Source organism: Denticeps clupeoides, chromosome 16, assembly GCF_900700375.1.
Source record: "Denticeps clupeoides chromosome 16, fDenClu1.1, whole genome shotgun sequence".
Taxonomy (NCBI): Eukaryota; Metazoa; Chordata; class Actinopteri; order Clupeiformes; family Denticipitidae; genus Denticeps; species Denticeps clupeoides.
In genome coordinates this window covers 8,256,410-8,282,213 of record NC_041722.1, presented here as the reverse complement: position 1 = coordinate 8,282,213, position 25,804 = coordinate 8,256,410, and the positions used below count along the sequence as shown (strand labels likewise).

The window sequence follows — 25,804 nt, the reverse complement described above, 5'->3', positions numbered from 1 at the left end:
CTTTAAACTAAATGCAATCATTTGAAACATGTTGGCAAACAAATGCACACATTTACATTTACATATGTTACACTATCCATACACCATATTTTCAGAGAAATTAGCCACACACACACACACACACACACACACACATACACACATTGCAAACACAATTTACAACACACACATTGATGCACATAAAAACACATACCAAAAATAGTTATGTAACAAACCAGCTCAAACCTTTTTTGCTTTCCCTGTAGACAGTCTTTGTTGCCATAGAAAACAAAGGTCTGTTCACTCATGGCCTGTTTGGTTCTGTGCTACTCACTACAATTCTGTGCGGAATGAGGATTATATCTGCAAGCATCGTTCAAACCAGTGCTTCCAAAGGTGCTTTTTGGAACGTCATGGTAAACTGAATAATATACTATCTTAGTCAAATGGGCCTATATTAATAAGACAGTACTGATCTGATCAATAACCTCACATCAGATGGAGGTTTTAGTATAGGAGTTGTCTCCATCTGCTGGTTGGATTTGCAGGAGTTTCATTCAGTGCTGACATTTTTACATGTGCATTTTTGTGATAGCTGCGAGGTCTTTAATTTATTCTTTTGTTCAGCACCTTGGTCCAATGTGGTTGTATAAAATCTTCTACAGATCAAGATGGATTGGGTTTGATTGACATTTTTACCCATTTCTGAAATCAAGAAATTAGTGATAATTTGTGAAAATAAGGGCTAATTTCTCAGATCAGACAAATCAGGAGGGTCGAAAAGTCTGTTTTTTAAATTATTATTATTATTGTATAACCCTGAATTTGCCTGGATACCCTGGGATTTGGATGGGCGGGGGCGTGACCTTTCACCTTTGGTGGTGTGTGACGTCAGAACGCTGTCATTGGTCCTTTCTGCAGCATGACTGTAATGGAGGAAGAGCTCCATATATGAACGGCGCGTCATTCGCCACGCCGAACGTCGAAATGGGTTCTCAATAAAGTCGTTGTCCCGAGCGGTAGGTGAGCGGTTTGCGTTTTATTTTATCTTTTTTTTCCTCCTCTGCGCGTTTTATCGGTTGAGGCACAGTTCGTGCCCGGTAAACATTCAGAATGTACCCGTCTTGCCCCTTAGCTAGCTTGCTGTGAGCTTGTCTGGGTCGCCGTGGTCGGTTAAAATGATGTGAAAAGCTGGGCATTTACAGCTAGTAACTCATCATTTACGCTCATTCCGGGAGCACGTTTCGTAGTGACATGGCGCCAGGCTAGCCTAGCCTAGCCTAGCCTGGCGGCTATCAGTCACCGAAACACCCGCGACGGCGTGTCGACAAATTCTGACATTATTATCGCTTTAAATAACGTATATTATACACTTCTCACCAATAGTTGTCGTTTGTTTGCAGCCAGTCTGTGTCGAAAGTGTTTAAACACTTGCTAACAGTATGCTAGTCCTGATATAAAAACACCTTGATTTGGGGAAAAAGGTTCATTAAAAAGTTTTATTGTTGTGTTTAGTCTCTTCTGGTATTTATGGTAATTACTCATCTGAGCTGGCTCGGGGGCAATATAACTAGCAAATATAACTATTGGACTTCGGGGAAGACCTTTATACCTTTCCCACATATCTCTGCATGAGAGAGCTAGATTGTGGCCTTTCTGTGGTGCACGCAGTATCCTCATCAGTTTCCCATGTTGTGTAATAGTTGTCCTGGTTCGTATGTCTGTCACAGGTCACCTAAACCTGATGACGGCCGATTCAGGGGACAAGGATGCAGCAGAAGCGGAATATTCAGATCATAGAATGGGAAGACCTGGACAAGAGGAAGTTCTACTCCTTTGGGGTGTTCATGACCATGAGCATCCGGGCCACGGTCTACCCTGCTACTCTCATCCGCACACGGCTGCAAGTTCAGAAAGGGAAGTCCCTCTACAGCGGGACGTTCGACGCCTTCTTTAAGATACTGCGAGCCGAGGGTGTGAGGGGTCTCTACCGAGGGTTCATGGTTAACACCTTCACGCTCATCTCAGGGCAGGCGTACATCACCACTTACGAGCTGGTGCGGAAATACGTCTCCATCTATTCCAAGGACAATACGCTGAAGTCTCTAGTGGCTGGGGGCTCAGCATCCCTCGTGGCCCAGAGCATCACTGTTCCCATAGATGTGATCTCCCAGCAACTGATGATGCAGGGCCAAGGGGAGCACTTGACCCGTTTCAAAGTCAAGCCAAACACTGGAGCGGCAAAGCACAAAGTCACTTTTGGCCAGACTAGAGACATTATCAGACAGATATTTGCTGCTGATGGACTCTGTGGGTTCTACAGGGGATATGTCGCATCTCTCCTTACATACATCCCGAACAGCGCCGTCTGGTGGCCTTTTTATCACTTTTATGCAGGTATGTCAGAGTCGCCATGCTGTAAATGTTTAATGTTTGTTCTTTTATTGCTTGGCCGCATGGTGGCCTCCAAGGTTGTGTGTTTGTGCGAGTTTCGTCCGGGTTCCTCACATCACCCAAAGGCATGATTTATTAAAAAATATATATTTTTGGCTATTCTTTTCTCAAATCTCATTATATTTCTAACAGAGCAATTATCCAAAATGGCGCCTGGTGATTGCCCCCACCTAGTTCTCCAAGCCATGGCTGGACCATTAGCTGCTGCAACTGCCTCGACTGTCACAAATCCAATGGATGTCGTTAGGGCCAGGGTCCAGGTAAACTGAAGTTTTCATTCCCATCTTCACAATCGCCAGTCCACAGTACGACACAGATATACGTTGTTATGTGTGCAGATATACCTTTCTTATGTGTGCACCAATATCTTTATATGTGATAAATGTAGTTACAATTGACTCTTTCTATGCCTGACTGCCTGTTAAAGCAGTTTTAGTTGGAAATGTGTTGCTACATTGACACAGAGCCAACATAGCACTAATAAATGGCAACATCTTCCTTGTCCACCATCCCATATCACGATGAGAGCCACAATGTTAAACGTGTTCTCCATTTTCTAGTTATCAAAAAAATGTAGTCAGCACAGTTCAGAAAGTAGCGAAAGATACAACAGCATTAGAAATCTTGCAAAGGATACAAGACTACTCAGTCTTGCAACTGTACGCAGGTAGACTATCCAAAATAAGAATAAGGCCTTTTAATGGTTTTGAAGAATCTGGAAAAAATGTCTATATTTGCACACATTCAAAAACCAAATCCTAATTTGTTGCACCTGTGGGTAAATTATACTTTTCTTAACCCCCTTGTTGACAGCTTTTCATTCTTAATTTAGTTATTTTGTTCATTTGTTTTTGGGGTACCCTCAAGTAGCTTATATATATATTTTTTTTTTTTTTTTTTTAAGGTGGAAGGCCGATCATCTGTCATTAAGACTTTCAAGCATCTGATAGCTGAGGAGGGATTCTGGGGGATGACCAAAGGGCTCTCTGCTCGCATCATATCTTCCACCCCTACTGCAATAGTCATGGTTGTTGGCTACGAGACATTAAAAAAACTGAGCCTCCGGCCAGAGCTGGTAGATTCACGGCACTGGTAGAGGACTTCTCATCTGCTTTAATAACTCCTGACTTTCCCTTGTTCTTATTGTCTGCCTTTTTAACTTTGTTGCCTTGCGACATTTAATTCTGTGGTGGAAGCAATTTATGTCTCTGTATCATAAAGATGTAGTGAAGATTTTATTTGCTTTAATTTTGCTTTTATTGAATTGTTTTCGATTAATATCATCGGATTTGTGTTTTAAGGATACTAATTGAATTCCCATATTACGCAGGTTTTAATTCATTAATATTATTTACCTGAGTAAAGGAAATGACAGTATGTTATGAATTGGAACAATCCTTAATTCTTAACCATAATGGTTTAAGTATGCTGCTGTAGGGTTTTAAATTCTATTTAAGTAACCCTGAAGTTCTGTAGCACGGTCAATGTGAGTTGAAACTATTAATTTGAAAATGAGTTGTCTGCCACATACTGTGCGTAATAATTTGTTGGTGTATTTTTTTTTATTTTTGTCCTTTGCTCTGCCCCTAAGATGAAAATGAAATCCTGTAATGTGCATTTGTCTGTGTGCAGTTTGTATAGATCACCTTAAATCACAATGTGTATTTCTGTAAATTCAGGTGTCTTTGACTTGTGGTTTCTTTTGGGATGGCCTGATTACTGTAAAATTTCATGAACTTTTATTACAGTATGTATCCCAGTTTCCTTTATTTCACACATGGTGTGTTGACATGACTCTTTGCAGATGTCATATAGTGTGGCCAGTTCAGACCTGTGTAGTAAAGTAAATGTGGGTTAGACAGCAGGTGAAGAACCGAATACATGCAAAAAAACACACTGAATATGGCACTGAAAAAATAAACTTTATCGTTGATTCTGATGTCTTTTATATCTCTTCCTTTAATTATTTGTATGGAAAAAAACAATACATTAGTGAATTTTAATAGCATTATGATATCCTTAATATTATACAATTTTATTTTTATCAGGATGGGTGAGCCATGGGTCAAATCTTACCAACCATTGATCTATGGTAGGTCATAATCATGAATAGAGCTTTAGGAAAAGCCAAGAGATGTGGATTTTTGAATCGTCGCTTTTTCTTCTGTTCATAATGGACTTATTTAAAAGAAATGACAGTCAACAGGAATGGTGGAGGTCAAGATTGATCTTTCAGGTCAAGAAAATGTTTGAAAGATTTTGCCAGTTGGATTTCAAGAACTATCTGTAAATAAGTTGAGGGCTGGTTCCTGCAAAAACATAATATGAAAGACACTTAAATATCTGCAGTGGAAAATCTCAAAAGGTATAAACTGAAGGCTTTGCCATGACCCTCACTGTCTCTTAATCTAGATCATTAAAAATGTATCTCAAAAAGCAGTGCATGCAAGGCACTTTTGAAGGATGAAAATCTCAAAAGGCTCTTAGCTGCCAACACAATGCATGCTTGCTAAAGGGGGTGTTGACAAGTTCTGAACATGTCAGGTGGCCAAAAGCACCCTTTGCATTTTTGGTGTGTTGTACCGGTGAATGATTAAAATATTAAAGTAAAATATTGATGTACTTTTTGGTACATCAAACTCATCTAAAGCACAGAAGGTGTGAGGCCATATTCTGTTGATCCAAATCCACCAGATATTGAACAATGAGATGATGTAAGAACACGGTAGAGCACATACGGCGCTTAGCAGTGAGTAAAGATTGGGTGGTCTCACTGCACCAGGAAACACAACCTCCCCAATCTGAGGTCAACATAGATGGATGATCAGGCATAGATAGTGAAAAGGAGGGCCCTTCACAAAAGAAATCCTTAGAAAGTGCCGCAGGCCTTAAAAAAACATGGTCGGTATGGCCCAGTGACCAATGAAGAATTAAAAGGTTGACGGGAAAACTGGACTATGAGGTGTCAATTACCCATCCCAAAGGCTCTGAATCGTAAACCCCCAGGCCTATTTAGTTTGTGAATGAGGTGAATATTTATCATTCATATACTGTGAGCGGGCTGTGCGTAAACTAATTAGATTTAAACGACCTGGTCCAGAGTCCAGCTGAGACATGATGGATCAGGCAGGTCATCTTGACTGAGGGTCACATACAGCTGATTCTCATGGAAGGTGCCACAGCTTCTCACAAATTCATAACATAAATTACAGCAATTATTTCAATTGTTATTTTATGGCATAACTGTGAAAATGGATGCTCAATGGGCCCTCAGTGGCACTTTGGCGGTTGTAACCCTCCAGTTACGAGTCCGCTTCCTTACCTTCTAGGCCACCAAGTTGTAATGTGTATATTGTTTGCTGCTGACTTGTGTGCCAATGTGCCATATCACTGCTCATTAGAATCATCAGTTCATACAGTTCCTGGCACAATGTTTTTTTTAAAGATTTTGCTGTTAGCACGCAGGCAATGAAAAGGGTCATCATGCCTATAACTCAGGGTCTTGGGACTGCTTCGGTCAGATGAGAGAGTTGTCAAAAAGGGAAAAAGTTGAACTTAATGCACTGCTTGTGGTCTAATGTTTTATGCACTTCTTTATATATTTTTTTCAGCAAAATAGTCGGGCTCAAGTCCTCAGTGGTCCCAGATTGTTCTCTAGTATTTGTATTTTCACTCCTCCTACACTTTCTCCTCTACTGGAGAACATATTGATGGGCTGAACAGAGGCAACAGTGAATGTGTAGGAGGACCGGCGGCTCCTTGCCTTTAGCCGCCACATTTACTGGGAGAATAACAAAGTGCTCCCTGCCCCTCCTCTACATTAATTATCAGCCACTGTCCGGTGGTACTTTATCAAAGAGACTGATGAACAGCTGTCAGAAAAGGCACAAATCAGGCTTGGGTGGGTGTGGTATGTAGGGATCTGCCCCCCTGCCCCCCTGCTCTCTGAGCTGGGGAGGTGGGACAGAGGGAAAATTGGTCTTCATCGGAAACGCCTCCCAAAAGTCGCTCAGGGGGTCTGTCATGACAAAAGAAAACCAAACCTTTAGGCTGATCCTGCCACATTAGCACTGTTTTAATTATATAATACCAATACTACATTATAGAAGACTAAATCACTGAATATTGAATTCAAATCTTGAATCAAGCCCTGAATGAAACTTAGATATCTTTTTTTTTTTGGTCAGAAATGGGAGCAATCTTCATCTTACTTGTTCTATACATTTATTTATTTATCTATCTATTTATTTATTTATTTATTGCACGAAGCTGTATCATTGATATTTGCAGGACTACATGTGGGTGGCTTTTAAAAACACTGCTGGCTTTGATTAATGGGAAGGCTGTCCTGGGGGAGGGACTCGGGTTCAATACACATGGTGGGACATGTATAAGAGGGGGAGAGACTGGAGACAGAACCTCAACACACTGAGATCTGCCTTTCACCCTCCTGCGGAAAAAAAATGCCAAATTTTGCGGGCAACTGGAAGATGAAGAGCAGCGAGAATTTTGATGATCTCCTGAAAGCCCTCGGTGAGCTGGTCACTTGTTACTATTTCTTCCACACCAACCAATCAGAGGCAGTCGGTTTTCAAGCTTTTCATTAATCTCAGTAGATCTGTTCTTCTGTGAATTCTCCGTCTGCTTTGGTCTCCTTTGTTTTCTCAGCAGGATTTTTGCTCATCGATGAGATTTATATGCTATGGATATCTAATGTTGTGCATTAATTCTATTTCCGTATGTTGGTTTATTTAGAAATTTTGACTAAATATGTGACTAAACTGTGCACGTACTGCACACATCACTGCTTAAGCTGATCATTTTTATCATTCGATTTAAATGACCTATTTAAAGCTAAATAAAAAGCAATTAATTCATCATTGTTTGAATTCCATGGCTATAAACACATGGACCTCACAGTGATGATTAAAAGTTTTTTTTTACAACTGTAACTTCGCCGAGAAGGGAGGAGTGTGCGATCTCCACTGTGTGACCTCTGTAAGGTCTGTAACAGAACTAGGGTTAATAAGAAGACATGCAGTATCACGCATCGGAGTTCATTAGTTCATTTGCTTGTAGTGGGGTACAGTGATATTAGTCAGATGGACATAATTGCACACATTGTTAAAAACAACAATGTTCATTAATAATCCAACCACCATTTTTCGAAATAATAAATTGTCATTATTAATCCAACCTCTGTTGGAACCGTATGTTCACGGAGTCCTCTCTTGTGCAGGAGTGAATGCCATGCTGAGAAAGGTGGCGTGTGCAGCCGCCTCCAAGCCGCACGTGGAGATCCGTCAGAACGGCGAACAGTTCTACATCAAGACGTCCACCACCGTGCGCACCACCGAAATCAACTTCCACGTGGGCCAGGAGTTCAGCGAAGAGACGGTTGATGGCAGGAAGTGCAAGGTAATGGTTTGTTTATTTATTGCATTCATAGCATTTCAAAATGTAATATTTCCTCCAGAAGTTGGAATTGACATTGATATTGGAGTTGGGCGGAGCATGGAGATGATTATGGCTTTTAAATAAAGTGAAGTGATTGTCACATGTGATACACAGCAGCACAGCACACAGTGCACACAGTGAAATTTGTCCTCTGCATTTAACCTATCACCCTGAGTGAGAAGTGGGCAGCCATGACCGGCGCCCGGGGAGCAGTGTGTGGGGACGGTGCTTTGCTCAGTGGCACCTCAGTGGCACCTTGGCGGATCGGGATTCGAACCGGCAACCTTCTGATTACAGGGCCGCTTCCTTAACCGCTAGGCCACCACTGCCCCTTAATAAGAACCTGAATCGTAATTGTCTGGAATTCAGTTAATTCACTCACGCAGCAGCATCCTGGAATCAGGGGATACCTTGGGAGTTGAAAGACTCGGGATTCAATCTGGAAAGTAATTTAGAGGTCATGACCTGGGCGTGAGCACGTATTCATCAACTTCACCCTGCTGCTGCACAAGACGTTGGCAATAATGTTCGGCTGCTTGTTTTCGTTCATGTCAGAGCCTGGCAACCTGGGAGACGGACAGTAAGATGTTCTGCAAACAGACGCTCCTGGATGGGGTGGGACCTAAGACATACTGGACAAGAGAACTGCGAGGAGATGAGCTCATCCTGGTACGGGTCCTGCTGCTGCACATTTCTATAGCAACCGGCTCATCTCAGTACATAGGCCAGATGTACAGTAATAACACGCAGTTTCATTAGCCCTGTAGTGCTTCAGAACAAAACCATCTTCACTTGTGGAATTAAAGTGTTGAACTAATCTTGTAGAAGGAATTATCTGAAATAAAAATGATTTGTTAAAGAAAGAAGCTGATTTTATATACAACAATACAAAAGCAACATAAAGCACAGAAATAAAGCTCAGGAAGCAGGTGAAGGCTACGGAACTAGAAGCAATGGTGGCTGATGAAGGGAATAAAGCTAACGAGTAAAATTAAAAGAATTGAATGAGGTAAGTAGCAAAAACAGGCCTGCTAATGTGAAGCTAATATGAAAGTAACGTGAATCTGAATGAGTAGCACCTACAATAGGGCTGCTGGTGACACAGCGACGCAGCACTAATGTCCTTCATTGATCATGCCTCTCTGTAGCAGCCAGTGGGGACATCGGCCTTATTTGCCCTCTGGCTAACGTCTCCCAGGACACAGGTGCACAGAGCAGATGGGCCATCTGTACACCCAGTGGCGGTTTTTGATATGGGCGACATTGGCAATTTTTTTTGACATCGTGATTGCATGGCGATTTTCCGTTAGCTGGGAGTAAGGGCCACAGAAGGGGGGGGGCCCAGGTTCAAATCCCACTTACTACCATTGTGTCCCTGAGCAAGACACTTAACCCTAAGTTGCTCCAGGGGGACTGTCCCTGTAACTACTGATTGTAAGTCGCTCTGTATAAGGGCGTCTGATGAATTCTGTAAATGTAACTAAACTCAACGCTGAAGTAGCTCCTTTAGCAGTAGCATTACTTATAAAATAAAAGTACAATTTAAAAGCTCTGGGTCACTGAAAGCTCACTTGTTAAGGGTCAAATAAAATGTGTAGAAATAGGAACAACTAATACCTTTCTGGCCCCAAAAATTTTTCACTGTAAAATTGACCTGGGAACTTTGCTCATGTGCACATAGATTTATGTTGAATTTCCATGTAAAATAAATAGTATTGCAACCTGCAGTATGTAAGTGGAACAGACAATTTGAATAAGGAGCTGCTAATAATGAGCTAACAGCGTCTTTGTGTACCCTACATTCTACCACACCCATATATACAGGACATGAGCAAGGTCCTTGGTGTTGCTGCTAATAAAGCACATTTTATTCATTATGTTTTCAAACCAAGCTCATTATGTCACTATTAATTGTTCCTGTCACAGAAAAGTCACAGAAAACTATTCTGACCAAATTTGTGCACTAAAGTTTCAATAGATGTACATTGGGGTGATCCTCGGGAGGATGGACTGAAAAAATTAACGCAGATGGAAGATGGACCAGAAAGGTCAAAGGCCCGTGTTCTGGGAATGTGAACTTATGCTCATATTCCAAAATTTCTTCTCTCCCTAGACATTTGGAGCTGATGATGTGGTGTGCACAAGGATTTATGTGCGGGAATGATGGAGCTTTCAGACAGAAGTTAAGAGTCTATCCATAACCGCTAACTCCCCATCAGTGGGTGTGGCTACAGGAGCCCATCGTGGGACACTGTCTACAGGGAACTCCCACAGGGTGGGGCGGCAGCCCACTGCAGAAGGATCATCCATAGTATCTTTCATTTAATTTCTGTATTTTAAAATCATAATAGAAAATATTATTTTTCCATTTCATATTTTACACACTAATAGGTTACTGAAGTGCACCACTGTTTCTTTAACAGATTTTAACATCTATTTTTCCCTGTTTGTTTCATTGTGTAAATGTCTTAATTTTATTGGGTTGGTTGGGAATACCTAAGCACATGGATACCAGCTTTTAAAGCACTTGCTTCTGTGATATCTTTTTATTTATAAACCTACAAAAACCAAGCCTGGTCTGTTACCATTTTACCCTGTTTAAATTATGCTATTTGATATAAATGTGTAAACAATAAATTAAATAGTGAAAATGCTGTAAAAGAATTTAGCATATATATATATATATATATATATATATATATATATATATATATATATTCCAAAAGCATCAATTTTAAAGTCTTTAGAATGCTCAGGAAAGATTACAACATAATCAACCTCTTGAAATGTGCATTCCATTTTAAAGGACTTGATAAAATGATATTTAAAGATTATATAAAGATTCTGCATTCCATGCAGACCAAATCCATAGATTTTCAGTATAAGAGTGATTTTGTGGAATCAGTAAATTTTGCATCCCAGAGCAATATCTGTCATAAAATTACTATTTTACCTAATACCAAATATACATGCATGATTTGAAAACACAACATTAGTCTTCAATACTACCTCAACGATATGTGAATTTTATTGTCCATGGTTAAATTTGCATTTATATTAATAATGGTGGTTGTAGCCTAGTGGGTAAACCATTCACCGATGAACCAGAAGACCAAACCAAGACCTGAGCAAGACCTGAGCAAGACTCTTGACAGTCTCCATGGGGACCGTCCCTGTAACTACTGATTGTAAGGTGGTCTGGATAAGGGTGTCTGATAAATGCCCTGAATGTAAATAATAAGGCAGGGGTTTTGGTTGATCCCTCACCATGAAATTCTTTTCTAAATAGTAAATTTTGGGGAAAATTATCAAAATTTTCACATTTGTATATTGTTCTAAAAGTAATATAATTAAGCAATGATTTCAGCCTGAACATGTCATCTCTATTAAATTTAAATAATGTCATTAGTGTCCCCTGATTCCAAGTTAAACCTTTTACTGACGCAAGTAACTTTCTCTCTTCTATAATGTAGAATTCTGTTGTTTTAAGAGATAGTTGGGGCATTATACAGTCATTACTGTTAGCACAACCACATTTTAACACATGGAATTGTCATTTTAGAATGTCTTCTGTACCAATGTCTGTACCCATAACGGCTAAGACCATACTGATTATAATAATAACTAAAAAAGATTAAATGCACCTCGTTTCTTGCAGAAATGCTGTCCAGCAGCCACAATAGCATGGTTTTCAATCACTGGTGTGCTGAAGCCATAGGCATGATTCCAAAAGCCAGTAGATGAGCTGAACACTGTTCTTGTAACTATTCATTAAACAATTATAATAAAAATCACTTTTAAAGCCTTACTGATCATCCCCTACCAAAGAGTTTAATCCAATCACAATGCAGGTAGGAGCTTGTTGCCAATGTTGATGGATAATGGAACATCAGTTGAAAGAACTCCTGCTAGTAGCCAATCAAAAATAACAGGAGTCATCCAACTGAGGAATAATACCATGATGGACATAATACCATGAAGGACATGGGTGAACTATTCAACAGCATGCAATGAGAACAGCACAGTAAAGCAGAAAACCGGGTCCCAACTACAACTTCACTTTATTTGAGAACAACAATGAAATGAATAAAAGCTATACAGTTGCAGATAAGACATGCCTCCATCGCATTATTTGACACTGTGAGCTACACAAACATCCCATATGCTTTTTAAAGAAATAAAGGGAGGCTAAACATATTTATTCGATTTCACCACTAACACAGCTAAGAAATAAAAAATGTTAGTGACATTTCGAATTCGAATAAAAACACCATTTTAGAAATTTAAAGGCATTCTATAAAACTTGCGTTAAAAAAAAATGCTGGACCATTTTTCTACTTTTCAAAAGGACATTTAGGACATCACAAAACAAAGGAAAAAAAAAAAAAAAAAGAACGGAACAGGTGAATAATATCCCTTTGGTACAAATGGTAATAAATGATCTTTGAATATATATTTAACCAGCAATATCCACAGTAGATCAGTTTCAACTACAGAGAAAGGAAAGTCTCTGATATATAAACAGTCAGGTCTATGTACAAATCTATTTACACAGTAGAGAGCAGTGGTACTCCTCTGCTCATTGTTCTGGGTTGGCATGTCGAGCTGATCTGACAGATTTCATTATATAAGATGACAGATGTAGAAAAGGTGTTTTTTTTTTTTTTTTTAACAGAAGACAGTTCCAGTAGCTCACCGCATGCGGTGTGTAACTAAGAAATGAATGTAATAATGCTGCCAGTTGACCTTTGTCCAGACATGTAGCTTCACTGAACTACTCCTACTGCAAAGGGCGTGCGTTCGTCTTATGACCTCTGTACAATTCAGAGCTGAGAACAAAAAAATAAAATATCATAAAAGATACGATTGTATAACACAATAGACTGTGACCACCCGTCCATACAGTAAGTCTGCTGAGTGAATTTGTTGTGATGTTGTTCAGTCCTGGAGTTTGACGTAACTCCCAGCATGTCAGTTATGTTGTTTCACAGTCACAATTCAGGCATCGATGTAGGATGAATGGATGAAAAAATTCTCGCAAAAGTTCAGAATACTTCATCTGTTTAAAATGTTTAAAAAAAAAAAAAAAAAAAAACCTTCAGTCCGCACTGTATTTCACACGGTATTTGTTGATCTTCACATAGTGGAGGACCTCTGGGTGGCACGTGGTCTTACAGGGCAAAAGACCCTCCAGTCCTTCCCCCATTAGCCACTTCTGATTTTCACCCCCCATGTCGCTGGTCACATGCTCATCACTCCACTGGTCCAGCCAGGCATGGAAGCGTTGATGCAGACGGGTGCTCACCCTCTCGTGGGACTGGCCACAACACAGGAAACCGCAAGTTAATAAAATGAGGCGTGAGGCGTGATGGTTCGAGAGGGTAACGAGAAGTTACCTGCTGGGCTCGGAGCAGCGCGGTGCGCCTGTACATGTAGTCCTCGGATTTGAAGACGTACACCATCTTGTAGGAGTTCAGCTTGAACATGCACTCCATGTTCACACTGCTGCCGCCGTCTGCAGATTTCTTTGCGCTGTCCTTGGACTCCTTCTCCTGCATCTCCTGACCTAGCTGGCATTTCCGGATCCGCCTGAGGTTCCTTGGAGAGAAAAACGAACTTAATTACACACACAAACATGCATACACGAACAATAGTTCATACAACTAGCAATTCATTTATATAAACTACTACACACAAAAACAATTCAATCATAAACTAGACCCTTGGCATAAAACAATTTCACCAAATCAAGCTCAAATCCACTCATCACCATTTAAATGCATTCATTCCCCCGCTTTGACAAACTAAATTAAATTTGTACTTACCAATCAGCTTACAGATGAGCGGGGACTGAAACCATGAATCTTATTTGCATTCAGAGCTCCAAATAAAAAGAAATTGCTGTTAACTAGCCAATTCTTCACAAAATTAATATCAAATATGTTCACATTGTCAGGATGTAATTGTATTTTTGGCAACAATTATGACCATGCAATGAAGCAAATTCATGAATTAGCATGAAGCCAAAAGCCCAAACGGTTAAAAAGAGATGGAGCTGAATGGATTTACTGACCTCAACAGGTTAAATAAATAAATAAATAAAAATCAAAGATGATCAAATATTTAGTTGGATGTTTGCTGAACTGCACCAACAGAAATGAATCTGTTTACAGCAAGCTACTGAGTGGTGGAAGTCAAATAAAATTGCACACCTTGTAGCAAGCATGTAGGGGGGAAAAAAAGAGAGAAAGAAATAGAGATAGAGACAGGCTTGCTGTACATGAAGATCAAAATCAGCCCACACTCATGCTGTTCGTTCAGACCTCTGGAAATAAATACACGTACATTTGAGAATACAATTTGACCAGCACTTTATTGACAAGCCCCTCTTTCAAGTACAGTCATGTGGGCATGATGGACCATGGCAGTTTGAGTATCATTCAGTAGGCCAAACTTAAACCCACAAAAGTTGAACATTAAACCAAAAAACAAAACACTTCAGTAGATTCGCATCATTAAAAGGTTTTTTTTGTTTTAAACATGATGCCAGTTGGAATTGCAATACAAATCTTACAGGGACCACAAAACAGAATTTTTTTTTTTTTTTTTTTTTTACAAAGTGACTCAACAGCACTTCAGTTAGCAACACAGAAAACCTCAATATGCAAACATAATTACATGAATATAAAAAATGGCACTGGTGAGAGAGAAGAGAACACACTGGGAAAGAACCTTTTCAGTTTCTCTTTGAAGGCCAAAAATTCTAAAATCAATCCCGCTGGTGTGTGTTTTGCTTCTTAAATGATGGATTGCAGGGTAATTGTTTTATAGCAGGAGTATTGCTTTGTAAAAAAAATGCCTGGCAAGCCCAGCACCGCACATGATTATCCTGCATCGACTCCCCACGACAGGACGTTCAATCCCTTTGCTAGTATGAATATTAAAATGTATATGTCAGAATAATAAAAAAATAATAAAATATGCCTCACTTAAAAACTCAAATAAATATACAATTTTAAAAACCAAAACACAGATTGTGGAAGTTTTAGAAAGAGAGTTTTCCCCCCTTTCGTCCCCTGAGTAGACTTGTAAACGAACAGGGGTCTCCTGATTTGAAGTAGATGGTAAATAAAGTGCAATCAAGAGGAAAGGGACTTGAGCCATGAAATGAAACGGAAGAAAGTGCTGCTGAACGACCGAGGCTGGGCAAAAAGAGACAAAAGTCATTGAGAACAAGTGAGCATTTCTACAGACTGCTCCTCTCTACGGAGCCTCATCTGTGGACCTTCTGAATTCGTCACCGTGTCCCATGTTAGCTCCAACAGTGTGAATTAAAAAAAAAAAAAAAAAAAAACATCACCATGCTAAGAGAGATTGGACTGAGCGAGAAGTACAAAATAAAACAGACAAATGAGTCTTGAGCAGCTTTCCATACCAGTTCCCCCTTATGTAACCGGAGTTCTACTAAGAGGACCTCAGGAGAGCACCCTCTGCAGACTGCTACAGGACAGGGCCTCACCTGGGCAGGAACACTGGCTTCTGGGCAAGATGCTCGCGCAGTTCCGGAGACGTAGACTCAGAGTTCAGGTACCGGCCGACATAGTCTGACCAACGCTGCAGAAAAGAAAATAAGTTCAGTTTATCAAAAAACCTGCTGTACGGGAGAGAAACGAAGCCCTTCTGGGTCCTGGCTGACTTGGTCTGTTCAAATGCCCAGTTTTAATCCATAAAAGAGGACGTGACGATGGTGCAGATGAACAGCATGGACACAGATATAACTATATCGTGAAGAATCTTTGTGTCGCATGGCTGAAGCCTCACCTCTGTCTCTGCGGGCTCGTCAGAGTTGTCTTCCTCTGTGTCAAGCAGTTCCACGGCAAGCTGCACATTTCCTCTGGTTTTTTGGAACATCAACTATCACACACACACAGAAAAAGTTACTTTCAGCTTCAACTATGCACTAGTGAAAGTGAAGTGATTGTCACACGTGATACACAGCAGCACAGCACACACAGTGAAATTTGTCCTCTGCATTTAACCCATCACCCTGAGTGAGCAGTGGGCAGCCATGACAGGCGCCCGGGGAGCAGTGTGTGGGGACGGTGCTTTGCTCAGTGGCACCCCTCAGTGGTAACTTGGCAGATCGGGATTCGAACCAGCAACCTTCTGATTACGGGGCCGCTTCCTTAACCACTAGGCCACCACTGCCCCACTATTAGAGAGACGACACATTTTTTACGTTTGACTACCTTTTTAAGTAAAAGTAAAAAAAGACAGACAGACCAGAGGTTGATCGGTTTGAAAGACCATTGTCTAATGACTACCCTACCTTGAAGCAGTTCTCATTCGCCATGATCTGCTCAGCCTTCCGGTGGTAGGCAGCCTCTGCACTACTGTGCTGGCTCTGGGTGAGCTGGGCCCCGCCCGTGGCTTTGTTGGCACACTCGCTCAGGTACAGGTCTGTCACCTGCACGCAGACCTCGTCACTCACAATGTGCTGCAGCTGCGGACACAAAAAGAGAGGGAATCATGGAAAACGTCAGTGACAAATCAGCGGTACAGTTACAGACTGCAGCCCGTCTGCTGCCATCAACAAACCGCAGACCAGACATGGTTGAAGTCTGGGATATTTAACAGCATTTTTTTTTTTTGCTGAGTCCATCATTTTCATAACATAAAAAAAAAAAGAATTTGTGTTACCTGTCTGACGATGCTCTGAATGAGCTTGTCCATGGTGAAGGCTATGTAGGCGTGGATGGTGAACATCTCCCTCAGAGAGTCCTCATACTGAGACGCCTCCATGTTCCCATCAAGCAGGTTCCGAACCATGTCCAGGAAGGCTGAGTAGTAGTCCTCCACCTCAATGTCCACTGCAAAAGACATGCGTTGAGAACCAAGGGCCGCCAGCTCTCCGGACTATGAAAGTGGTTATTATTTAAATAGACCTCATGATCCAACAAGCCTATGTATTCATATATACAGAGACATCTTCTATTAGACAGCTTCATACTTATCTACCAAACCACATATTTGGACAGGACTGTATAGTGCGACCTAATTTCTCAATGGTGGTAACATTAATCAGACGCCTTATGCAGAGCCACTTACAATAAGTAACTACCGGGACAGTCCTGTAGCCCTGTGGTTGAAGCAAGAGACACACATTGATTGGCCGTGGTCCAGATATTCCGGTACGTTTGAAAGGTGAGTAGCCTGGACCGGTCAGATAGACAGAGTGGATGTAGCCACGGATTAGAGCTTTAATCAAGTCTTAAAAGTTAGACCTGACCCCCGAGCTTTATAAAGACTCAAACCAGACGTTATTGTGGCAGTGAATTTCTGCAAACATGGTTTGCAAGCAATGTGTGTCATTTATATGGTTTTAAGGCAAAGCCCACTCCTCAGACTTTGCTTTCATTCCCAGTGTAACCGGAACGTAATAGGCATTTATTTTTGCACTTATCGAGATGAATCACCTGACTACTCATTTAAAATGATAGAAATTAAACATCTATAAAGCATATTACAACACATTTCTTTTTATTTCATTTATTTTGTTTTAACTTCAGCTCAATGAAGCACTTTAAGCACCAACACATTTTCAGTAAGTTACCTTTCTTGTAGAATTGTGTTAAAAAAAAGAACTTTGTTAACTAGACTGTTAGTTAATCATTTACAAGTCAATATTGCCTATATGGACAGCGGAGAAAAGCGAACCCGTAACAACTGTGTTGTTAAATGCGATGCAATCAAAAACTCGGAGCACCTACAGCCCTGTTGGAACACCATGCCGAACTAAACCAAATCAAACCAAACAACTCCCTATCAATCAGCAACATGTCTGCAATTATTCTGAATTATTAGTCATTAATCTACAAAACCGCTGGTCCTGAAGCTGGACAGATTACCACCCAGTCTGGGGACGTTTTACATGAAGAGAGAAGAGCAGCAAATGACACACCTGACACCACAGATATAAAATGACACTTACTGGGCTCTTTGAGTCGGAGCTGGATGGCAGGATTGTCACTTTTGTCCCGCTTGATCCCCAGGACCTCTCTCTCCCACTCCCTCTCTCGCACCTCTTCTTCTATCTGCCTCTCCGCCTGGGTATAGATGCGCAGCAGCCGCGTACACAGGATCTGGTGGAGCCGTAGGAAGATGTACCAGTTGTTGTTGACGTAGAAGAGATTGTACAAGTCGTCACCGCCCCCTGGCTTCTGTGCTGGTGTGCTGCCGAAGAGCAGTTTGGACTTGGAGCCGGTCCCGGATGCAGGGACGCCATTGTGCTTTTTGGCCCCATCATCATCCAGGTCCATCTCCTCCTCCTCCTCCTCCTCTTCTTCTTCCTCCACATCCGAGAGCTCCCCACGTTGGGCAAACAGCATGTCAGGGATGAAGTGATAGATGATCTGCTTGATTTTGTACTTGTCCTCTTTTTGAATACCAGACTGGCGTTTGACGTGGTGGATGATGAGTCCTGCGGCGTCCTCTAGGATCTGCCCATCTTCATAGGGCAACGTCATGTGGGGCCCACATGGAGGGGTGCTGCTGTCTTCGGAAGCTTGCTCCTGCCGCTGATGGGAGCCACATAAAAGATGAGTGGTCATCTTATACACGCCACAATAAATAATATCGCAGCACACAAACAAAATAGATCATGTCTCACCTCATCATACAAAGTTTCGATTTCATTGAGCAACGTTTTGGAGCGGAAGACCTTAGTGTCGTTCTGCTTGAAGTTAATGCCTTGGTGATCGAGTGACTTTAGATAATACTTCTCATTCTGCTCCCTCCAGATCTTGTTGAAACCTCTCTGGGCTTCCCGCCACTCTTCATCTTTTGTCTTCAACCTTGAGTTAAAACGGGGGAAAAGCAAAGCATTTAAATATCAAGCAATTATATACTCCGATTTACATTCACAACATTTATCAGACGCCCTTATCCAGAGCGACTTACAATCAGTAGTTACAGGGACAGTCCCCCTGGAGCAACTCAGGGTTAAGTGTCTTGCTCACGGACACAATGGTAGTAAGTAGTGTTTGAACCCGGGTCTTCTGGTTTCTAGGCGAGTGTGTTACCCACTAGGCTACTACCACCCTTGGGAGGGTTGCGCCAGGAAAGGCATTCAACGTATGTCAATGTGCGGACCAGATGGCATGATCCACTGTGGTGACCCCAAACATTAATTTACCTTTTCAGCACAATGGGAACAGACACTGCCGGATTCTTCTTGAGTCCATCAATGATGTCGGCAGCCTTGTCACCATATATCCTCTGGATTGCTTTCCGGTGTATGACCTCAGAGTTGCCTCCGAGGGTGTTGTCCAGCCTGAACTTGGCCTGTTCCTCAGCAGACATGCGGGAGAGACGCTTCTGGACGGTCTCCAGGACTCGCATAGTGGCCAGATTCGTTTCCAACACCACATCAAGCTGACAGAAAAAAAAAAAAAAAAACGCATGAAGTATATAAGACCCACAGCAAGACAAGTTAATCAAGCAGCAAAATTTTTATCAAGTCCGGATGTCTTCATACCTCAAAACGCTCATCCTCACATCTGTAAATGTGCTCCTCATACTGGGTCTTTTTGGAGCTGACGAACGTGGAATCCTCAGACCAGGAAGGGAACGACACCCAAGTGTCATTAAGCACCTTAAATAGAGATACACCAAAATGAACATCAAGAAGTCTATTCTCAAAAGAGAAGGCACAAATGTGTAGCATGTTTAAGCAGTTTGCACAGTTTCTATATCCTTGATGATCTAATTCAGCAAGAATAATAAAGTACAAAAGGTGTTGAAGGAAAATATGGTGGTGTATATTTTGCTAATGCTCACTCAATTTCCATAACCACTTTATCCAGACCAATGCATGAGTTATTTATATAAATATTGATTGGCCACCACGCTAGTCCTCGTGCACGTCATTACTTCTACTCTCACCTCTTTACACAGGGGTGTCCTGCCGGTACATTTCGGCTGCTGGTAGCTTTTGGGCAACGCCCTGTAACTTGGGCCCAGTCTCCTGCAGGAAGCGTAGTCTATTTCCATGGCAATACCTTCAGTGGCCCGTTCCTTAGGAAAACTCTCGATGTGGGTGGACTCCCGGTAGCCCAGGAAGTTCTTGAACCAGGAAAAGAGCTCAGGAAACTTCCTACAATACAAAACACTTATTAAACCACTCCACAAGATGACAGAAAACCTTCTGCATTGAGGAGGAGAAATATATATAAATGGTTATTTGTGCTGCATGCAGGGTTTCTGCAGGTATAAGGAATAAGGAGACTTTTCTCATGACACTGTGAGGGCCACATGCTCTTCTAAAATACAACATTAATATTATTATATATTATTTAACATATTAAGTTTCCTTCCAGATGTGTGTTTTTTTTTTAGCCTTTGTCAGTGTTAACAACCTCATATTACCATATTACTACAGCAAGCCACTAGGGGGCGTCTGCGATATTTTAGGTCATTTCCAGTGGTGACTTTTGACGGTGGTATTCACGCATGCTGAAAGGCTGAATGCAACATCTACTGTATATATTTACATAATTTATCAGACGAATCTTATCCAGAGTGTCTTAAAATCAGTAGTTACAGGGACAGTCCCCCCCAGAGCAACTTAGGGTTAAGTGTCTTGCTCAGGGACACAATGGGATTTGAACCTGGGTCTCCTGGTTCATAGTGTGTTACCCACTAGGCTACTACCACCCGACATGGGGTCATATGGGCCACTGCTCAGAGGGGCATCATGGGCAGTTTTCTACTGCTCATTTGTGGGGAGGAAGGGCGCCCTCCATTTGCAAGGTGCGCCTGCTGCTGGCCACACAGCAGCAGGAGTGGCATGTGATAACTTGCTTTGCCTTGCTCAGCACACAAAACCCAGAAGTGTGCAGTGCTTGAATGCTTCTTTAAGTTGATTTATGCAGTATATAGACATTTAAACCCGGGATTTAAGGGTTACTAGTCAGTTTTAATGATACTTAATTTTGGAAAAAACGAATTTAAGACTTAAAAAATAATGTAGAGACCCTGTGCATGAACCTTACCCCAAGAATGGTACCACCAGCTGAACAAGTTCTGCACGAGAGATCACATCTTGATTGAAGAGGATCAAGCACCGCAGGAAGTTGTCATAAGCTTCAGCACTGCGCAAGGCTTTACGCACCTACAAATGAGTGAAAACGGAAGTAGTCGCTGAGATTAAACTAAGTAGTCACTGACCAACCTAAATCCTTAGAAGAAATCAAATTAAATGTCAAACATACCCTTTCAAAGAACAAAGATTCAGTGCCACCACCATGTTTGTTAGCCTCTGCCAGTTGATGTTCTTTGACAAAACATTTTGGTTTCTTCTGAAAGAAAATGACATGGCAATTATGCATTTTTCTTCGTGGCAAGTAGAACGAAGTGTTGTGTATGAGTAATATATGGGTTGTTGCATAACTTGCATTGAGAATAACAAAGAAAAATAGTACTAACAATACAGCTATTAAATATAAATACTGTGTCTATCAAGTATATCAAGTGTAACACCATGTAAACCAGAGGTTCCCAACCTGGGGTCAGAAGGGGATGTGCACAATATCATCTGCGCTGGGGTTACCAAAACTATATTTGAAAAAGTTAAATTGATAAATTCCCAATAACACAGCCAATAGGATAAAAAAAAGAAAAGGTAACTTACTGAAAACTTAGAACAATAAGAACAAAAACCTTCAACTGGTGTTTATTCCTGCTGCTTCAGGAAAAAGAGGTTGGGAACCAGAGACTTAAACAAGAGTGAACACTGCAAACTATAGTACTGTGCACCTTGACAGGAGGAGTAGAAGGAGACACAGCGTGTCTTCTGATCGGACAGCCATTCTGACTGAAGCGTTGCTTGTTGTTGAGCTGATGCCTTTTCACTGTCCCTCCATGGTCATTCCTTACAGACTCTGCTTTTTCTGCAGTTGTCTTGCTTAACATCTGAAAAAAATAAAAGGAAACAAATTAAGGGTATTAGCAGGTAAGGACCAGAAGACCCAGGTTCAAACCCCACTTACTACCATTGTATCCCTGAGCAAGACACTTGACCCTGAGTGTCTCCAGGGGGGACTGTCCCTGTAACTACTGATTGTAAGGCGCTCTGGATAAGGGCGTCTGATAAATGTTCGCTCTACTCTGCTGCTGCACAGAGCCTCACTGGTGCTGATGTGAATAGTTAGTAAAGGAACAATTAATGGATTATTCATCTCTATTAGATATGGCTATGAAAACAACAACTACCACAATGCCATGTGTCTGAACCCCAAATACACTAAAAGCAATTGACTTCATCTTTGGCAAAAGAAAATCAAGATTTTTCTCAAATACACACCGCTGAACTGTTGGCATCGGGTAAAAACTGGCCAAACTCTGAGAGCAGGTCCTCCTGGTTCTTAAAGAGTCGAGCCACCTGTGTATATACCTCTTGCTCAGTGAGGGCAGGTGTGTAGTTCCCACCAGCGTCCTTAGCATTGCGTTGCTCTTTCTACAGAGACATAAACATTATAGTCTAGATCATCCTGCACATAAATGTTATTACAACAACCACTCCATATGTAATAAGTAATTCTATTATGGTCTAATTCTAACTCAGCCTTTATCATACCTGGTAAGTGTGCAAAATCTCCAAAAATGCTTTGTAGATATCTGGCTGGCCCTGGAAACGGTTTTTAATCTTGTTCACGTAGTTGATGGCATGGTTAAACTCCACTGGCTGGTTGTTCTGTAGGGCTGGGGCATTTGCAGGTGTGCTGCTGACCGGTGTGTGAGGCTGGACTGATGGGGATCGCGGGGACGCATATGAGGGGATGGACGGACTGGGCTGGCTGGTTGGAGTAAGGGCTGGAGACTGCATAGGCTTTTGGGAGATAAAGTGGTGTAATGGTCTTACATTAACTCGAATTCTGCACAAATTGAAAAACACACAACAAGGGCGACGCCTCACGTAAACCGTATTTAATATTTGTTACCTTGCTAATCTTTGCAGGCGTTGGCTGGCTGGGCTGGGTGGGAGCAGCTGTGGTTGTAGGTGCAGCCTGCTGGGATTGATGTTGAGCTGGGAGGATATTCTGCACCGATATTCCGTGAGGGGTTATATGGTGAATCTGGCCGGGAGTGGTCACATTGACCAGGTCATTAGTCTGAACTTCAATCTTGTATCCAGGTGGAAGGAACGTGTTGAAACCCATGATGAGGTCAGGGTGACCCTTAAAGAGCTGTGATACTCTGCTGATAACCCCTGGTGTGTCAATGCTGCAGACATTAAACAATTATTAATCAAATATCTACTATCAATGACAGGCAGTGAAAAATGACACTTTTACATAACTTACCTTTGAGATTTGAATTCCTTCATAATATCAAGAAAGTCATTATAAACCTGAGGCTGGTTTCCAAACTGCAGCTTCACCTGGTCTAAGTATGACAAGGCGTCCTCAACCTACGGCCAGAAATTAAATAAAGAAAAGCACGTTTAGCAACAAAATGTATTCACCACAACAACTTGTGGCCTTAACAAATGCTTGCTGCATTACCTTAAGCCTCTGAAACTGCTGCTGGCCCTGGGTGGGGGCAGAAGAAGCAGGAGAGTGGGAGTGGCCCTGGCCTACTGGCGGCATCTGGGACTGCATCGCTGGACTGTGGTGGTGTGAACCGCTGTGGACCGGAGGACCACTGCTGTGACCATGGCTGCCTGAGCTCTGAGCCATTGGAACCTGTTAAGACAAACAACAACACTATTGGGAAAAATTCAAACAGCAAGCAAGATATCAGGAAAAAAAAATAATATTTGTTATTTTTTAAAAACTATTAATTATGTAACTAATTATCAAAACAATGAAAAAATTAATGCTGAATGTCTGTATAAAGAATTTCATTTGAAAAGCATCTACAGCACGTGCCTGGTACCCATGAGGGACGGAATAGTGAATGCCGGAGGACGGCTGCATGGTTTCTGAAGCCGCCTCGTACACGGCTGTGGCAGGGGCGAGGGCCCGATGCTGGAACCCGTCAGAAGTGCCAGGGAGTCGGCGCTGCTGAGATGCAAACACGGTTTCTTGTTCCTCCAAGCGCCGCTTCATGGTGCGCACATACTCTACAGGCAGTGAAGACTACCAACAGAACACTGGGGGCAAATAACAAATAACAAGAATTTACGAGCAATAGGTTATCAATGTCAACAAATTACAATGCAATAACACACAATAATAATACATTTATTTACATCACACCCCCGTTTACTAATGATACTTTATGGATGAAAGTAAATATAAAAGCTTCTGCAATGAAACGGTACCATAATCTGGGTGTTGCGAAGCAAAAAAGCTAAGATTGTAATACCGCGGGACATCGCGATACTTCCTCTCGATACAAATTTCAGGTCGAATCGGCGGTGTAAAAACTTCGTTTGACAACGACAACGTACCAGACCACTGTGAATTAAGACCACCCTCCCGTCTCCGACGCGGGTTCGTGTCCTGAACCTGCACCCCGACGAGAGGATCCAAACCTTTCACGGTCATTTCCATCATTGGACATGTGCACTTTAGAGCCATTACCTCTCGTGGGTTTACAGAACGTGGATTTTTATCCACGTATTAGTTACGTTCGGTAAGCCGCGGCGGCTCCGGCGGAAAAGTCGCTAGTGCGCCGACGTGACAACAAATGGCCGTAAGCAGCGAGCGTTTGTCTGCGCACCCCTCCCCCTCCGCTCGGCTCCGCGGCCTGTGGACAGCTGGCGCCCAACTCGAGCCGCTCGGCGCGGAGTTGGCCGAGCCCGCGGCGCGCAACTCCCGACGCGTTTTTCCCGCTGCGCGGACGGCGACGCCGGTCTACGCGGGTCCTGGCGCCGAGAACGCGGGCAGCCGGCGAGGAACGCAGCGACCCGCCGGATCAGGAAACCGGGAAAGGAGGAGGATGAGGAGGGGGGGGGTTGTGTTATGAATGAATAATATTAAAAGTTTACAACGCGGAGACACGGTGACCTCCGAGGCGGGCTCCCGCTCGCCTTTTAAACCGGCTCCGCGCCGCGTGTGTCGGGTCGTGCGGACACGGGGAACGTTAGTCACACCAGCCCTCCGCAGCCCGGCGCGCTAGCGACGTAGCGTTAGCCCAGCTGTTAGCAGGCGCACACTCTCTCCTGCGCTGGCGATTTCACCCACGGCGCGACGCGTGGATAATCGCGTCCGGTAAACACGCACGGAATTCGGTCTGCGCGCAGGCCAAAACACGCCGTTTTGGCCGCGAGCGTTCGGAGAACTCACCTATCAAACCCCCAGATCCGAAGAAACACACTCCCGACCGTGGACCGCGCTTTGTTTTCCGCGGGGCTGAAACGCGCATTAACGACTTCGAAACGCGCTCGCCGCCGAATAACGAGGGTGTTAAAGCGGCGGAATCCAGCGGCGGAGGCAGCGAAACGCCGACATGACAGACTGGTACATTGCAGCTAGCGTGCTAATCGGCTAGCGCTGGAAAACAACCTCTGATGGTCGTTCCCACAGCCAGGGGCGTGGCCGTGGCTGAGGGCGGGAACGCGCCCGCCCCCTGACGTTCGCCATTGGTCAGGTGGAAATTAAAGTCAAGTTCAACAACCAATCGCAACTTATTTCTGCCAGACACTCCAGCAATGTAGATGGCGCCAATACATCTTTGGCCTCAAAAGCAGCAGAAGAGGTACAAAAACGAGCTACTTTAGCTTTGCTGACCGCGTTGTTGTGCTGTTGGGTCTGGTATGCTAAGGTGGCCCAACGTTAAACGGCAATAAACACGTTTGTGCGAGTAAATACTACTCATACTAGTATTTAGTTGTATACTAATATATATTCTTTGGTGTGTTTGGTGCAGCTGTAGATATAATGCTTCCTGTTGAAATTCCCGATAGAAA

The 25,804-nt window shown here is 42.6% G+C and overlaps 3 protein-coding genes across 7 annotated transcripts; 2 read left to right on the top strand and 1 right to left on the bottom strand.

The window, feature by feature from the left end:
* Positions 1-896: 896 nt before the first annotated feature.
* Positions 897-4,372, top strand: slc25a44b (solute carrier family 25 member 44b). 2 transcript variants are annotated; one of them, XM_028956792.1, is made up of 4 exons: positions 897-998; positions 1,710-2,376; positions 2,566-2,693; positions 3,338-4,372. In XM_028956792.1, exons 2-4 carry the CDS (start codon positions 1,749-1,751, stop codon positions 3,527-3,529), a joined length of 948 nt encoding a protein of 315 aa, XP_028812625.1. In that variant the 5' UTR covers positions 897-998; positions 1,710-1,748; the 3' UTR covers positions 3,530-4,372. The 2 variants fall into 2 exon arrangements, with proteins under 2 accessions (XP_028812625.1, XP_028812626.1); XM_028956793.1 differs by having other exon boundaries at positions 900-1,002.
* Positions 4,373-6,896: 2,524 nt separating this feature from the next.
* crabp1b (cellular retinoic acid binding protein 1b) lies at positions 6,897-10,054 on the top strand. Its single transcript, XM_028956775.1, has 4 exons — positions 6,897-6,966; positions 7,673-7,851; positions 8,446-8,559; positions 10,004-10,054. The coding sequence occupies exons 1-4, from the start codon at positions 6,897-6,899 to the stop codon at positions 10,052-10,054; spliced, it is 414 nt and encodes a 137-aa protein (XP_028812608.1).
* Positions 10,055-12,516: 2,462 nt separating this feature from the next.
* sin3ab (SIN3 transcription regulator family member Ab) lies at positions 12,517-25,429 on the bottom strand. Of its 4 annotated transcripts, none has more exons than XM_028956701.1 (21): positions 25,182-25,429; positions 23,820-24,043; positions 23,454-23,633; positions 23,253-23,359; positions 22,890-23,172; positions 22,526-22,777; positions 22,253-22,405; positions 21,706-21,861; positions 21,162-21,248; positions 20,943-21,061; positions 19,834-20,044; positions 19,427-19,543; positions 19,085-19,323; positions 18,560-18,743; positions 17,882-18,467; positions 16,591-16,760; positions 16,220-16,393; positions 15,712-15,804; positions 15,410-15,504; positions 13,287-13,488; positions 12,517-13,207 (listed from the first exon to the last, which is right to left on the bottom strand). In XM_028956701.1, the coding sequence occupies exons 2-21, from the start codon at positions 23,997-23,999 to the stop codon at positions 12,989-12,991; spliced, it is 3,807 nt and encodes a 1,268-aa protein (XP_028812534.1). In that variant the 5' UTR covers positions 24,000-24,043; positions 25,182-25,429; the 3' UTR covers positions 12,517-12,988. The 4 variants fall into 4 exon arrangements, with proteins under 4 accessions (XP_028812534.1, XP_028812536.1, XP_028812537.1 ...); XM_028956703.1 differs by having other exon boundaries at positions 21,162-21,245; XM_028956704.1 differs by having other exon boundaries at positions 22,343-22,405.
* Between the last annotated feature and the right edge of the window lie 375 nt (positions 25,430-25,804).

Bases quoted from the DNA above. Each gene is read 5' to 3' on its own strand.
- sin3ab (XM_028956701.1), bottom strand. From the start codon at position 23,999: ATGAAGCGGCGCTTGGAGGAACAAGAAACCGTGTTTGCATCTCAGCAG. The intron at 21,062-21,161 runs GTATGTTTGACA...ACTCATTTGTAG, and splicing joins AATCTTTGTTCTTTGAAAGG to GTGCGTAAAGCCTTGCGCAG. The intron at 13,208-13,286 runs GTAACTTCTCGT...TGTTGTGGCCAG, and splicing joins CGCTGCTCCGAGCCCAGCAG to TCCCACGAGAGGGTGAGCAC.
- slc25a44b (XM_028956792.1), top strand. From the start codon at position 1,749: ATGCAGCAGAAGCGGAATATTCAGATCATAGAATGGGAAGACCTGGAC. The intron at 2,377-2,565 runs GTATGTCAGAGT...TATTTCTAACAG, and splicing joins TTTTTATCACTTTTATGCAG to AGCAATTATCCAAAATGGCG. The intron at 2,694-3,337 runs GTAAACTGAAGT...TTTTTTTTTAAG, and splicing joins TCGTTAGGGCCAGGGTCCAG to GTGGAAGGCCGATCATCTGT.
- crabp1b (XM_028956775.1), top strand. From the start codon at position 6,897: ATGCCAAATTTTGCGGGCAACTGGAAGATGAAGAGCAGCGAGAATTTT. The intron at 7,852-8,445 runs GTAATGGTTTGT...CGTTCATGTCAG, and splicing joins TTGATGGCAGGAAGTGCAAG to AGCCTGGCAACCTGGGAGAC. The intron at 8,560-10,003 runs GTACGGGTCCTG...TTCTCTCCCTAG, and splicing joins GAGGAGATGAGCTCATCCTG to ACATTTGGAGCTGATGATGT.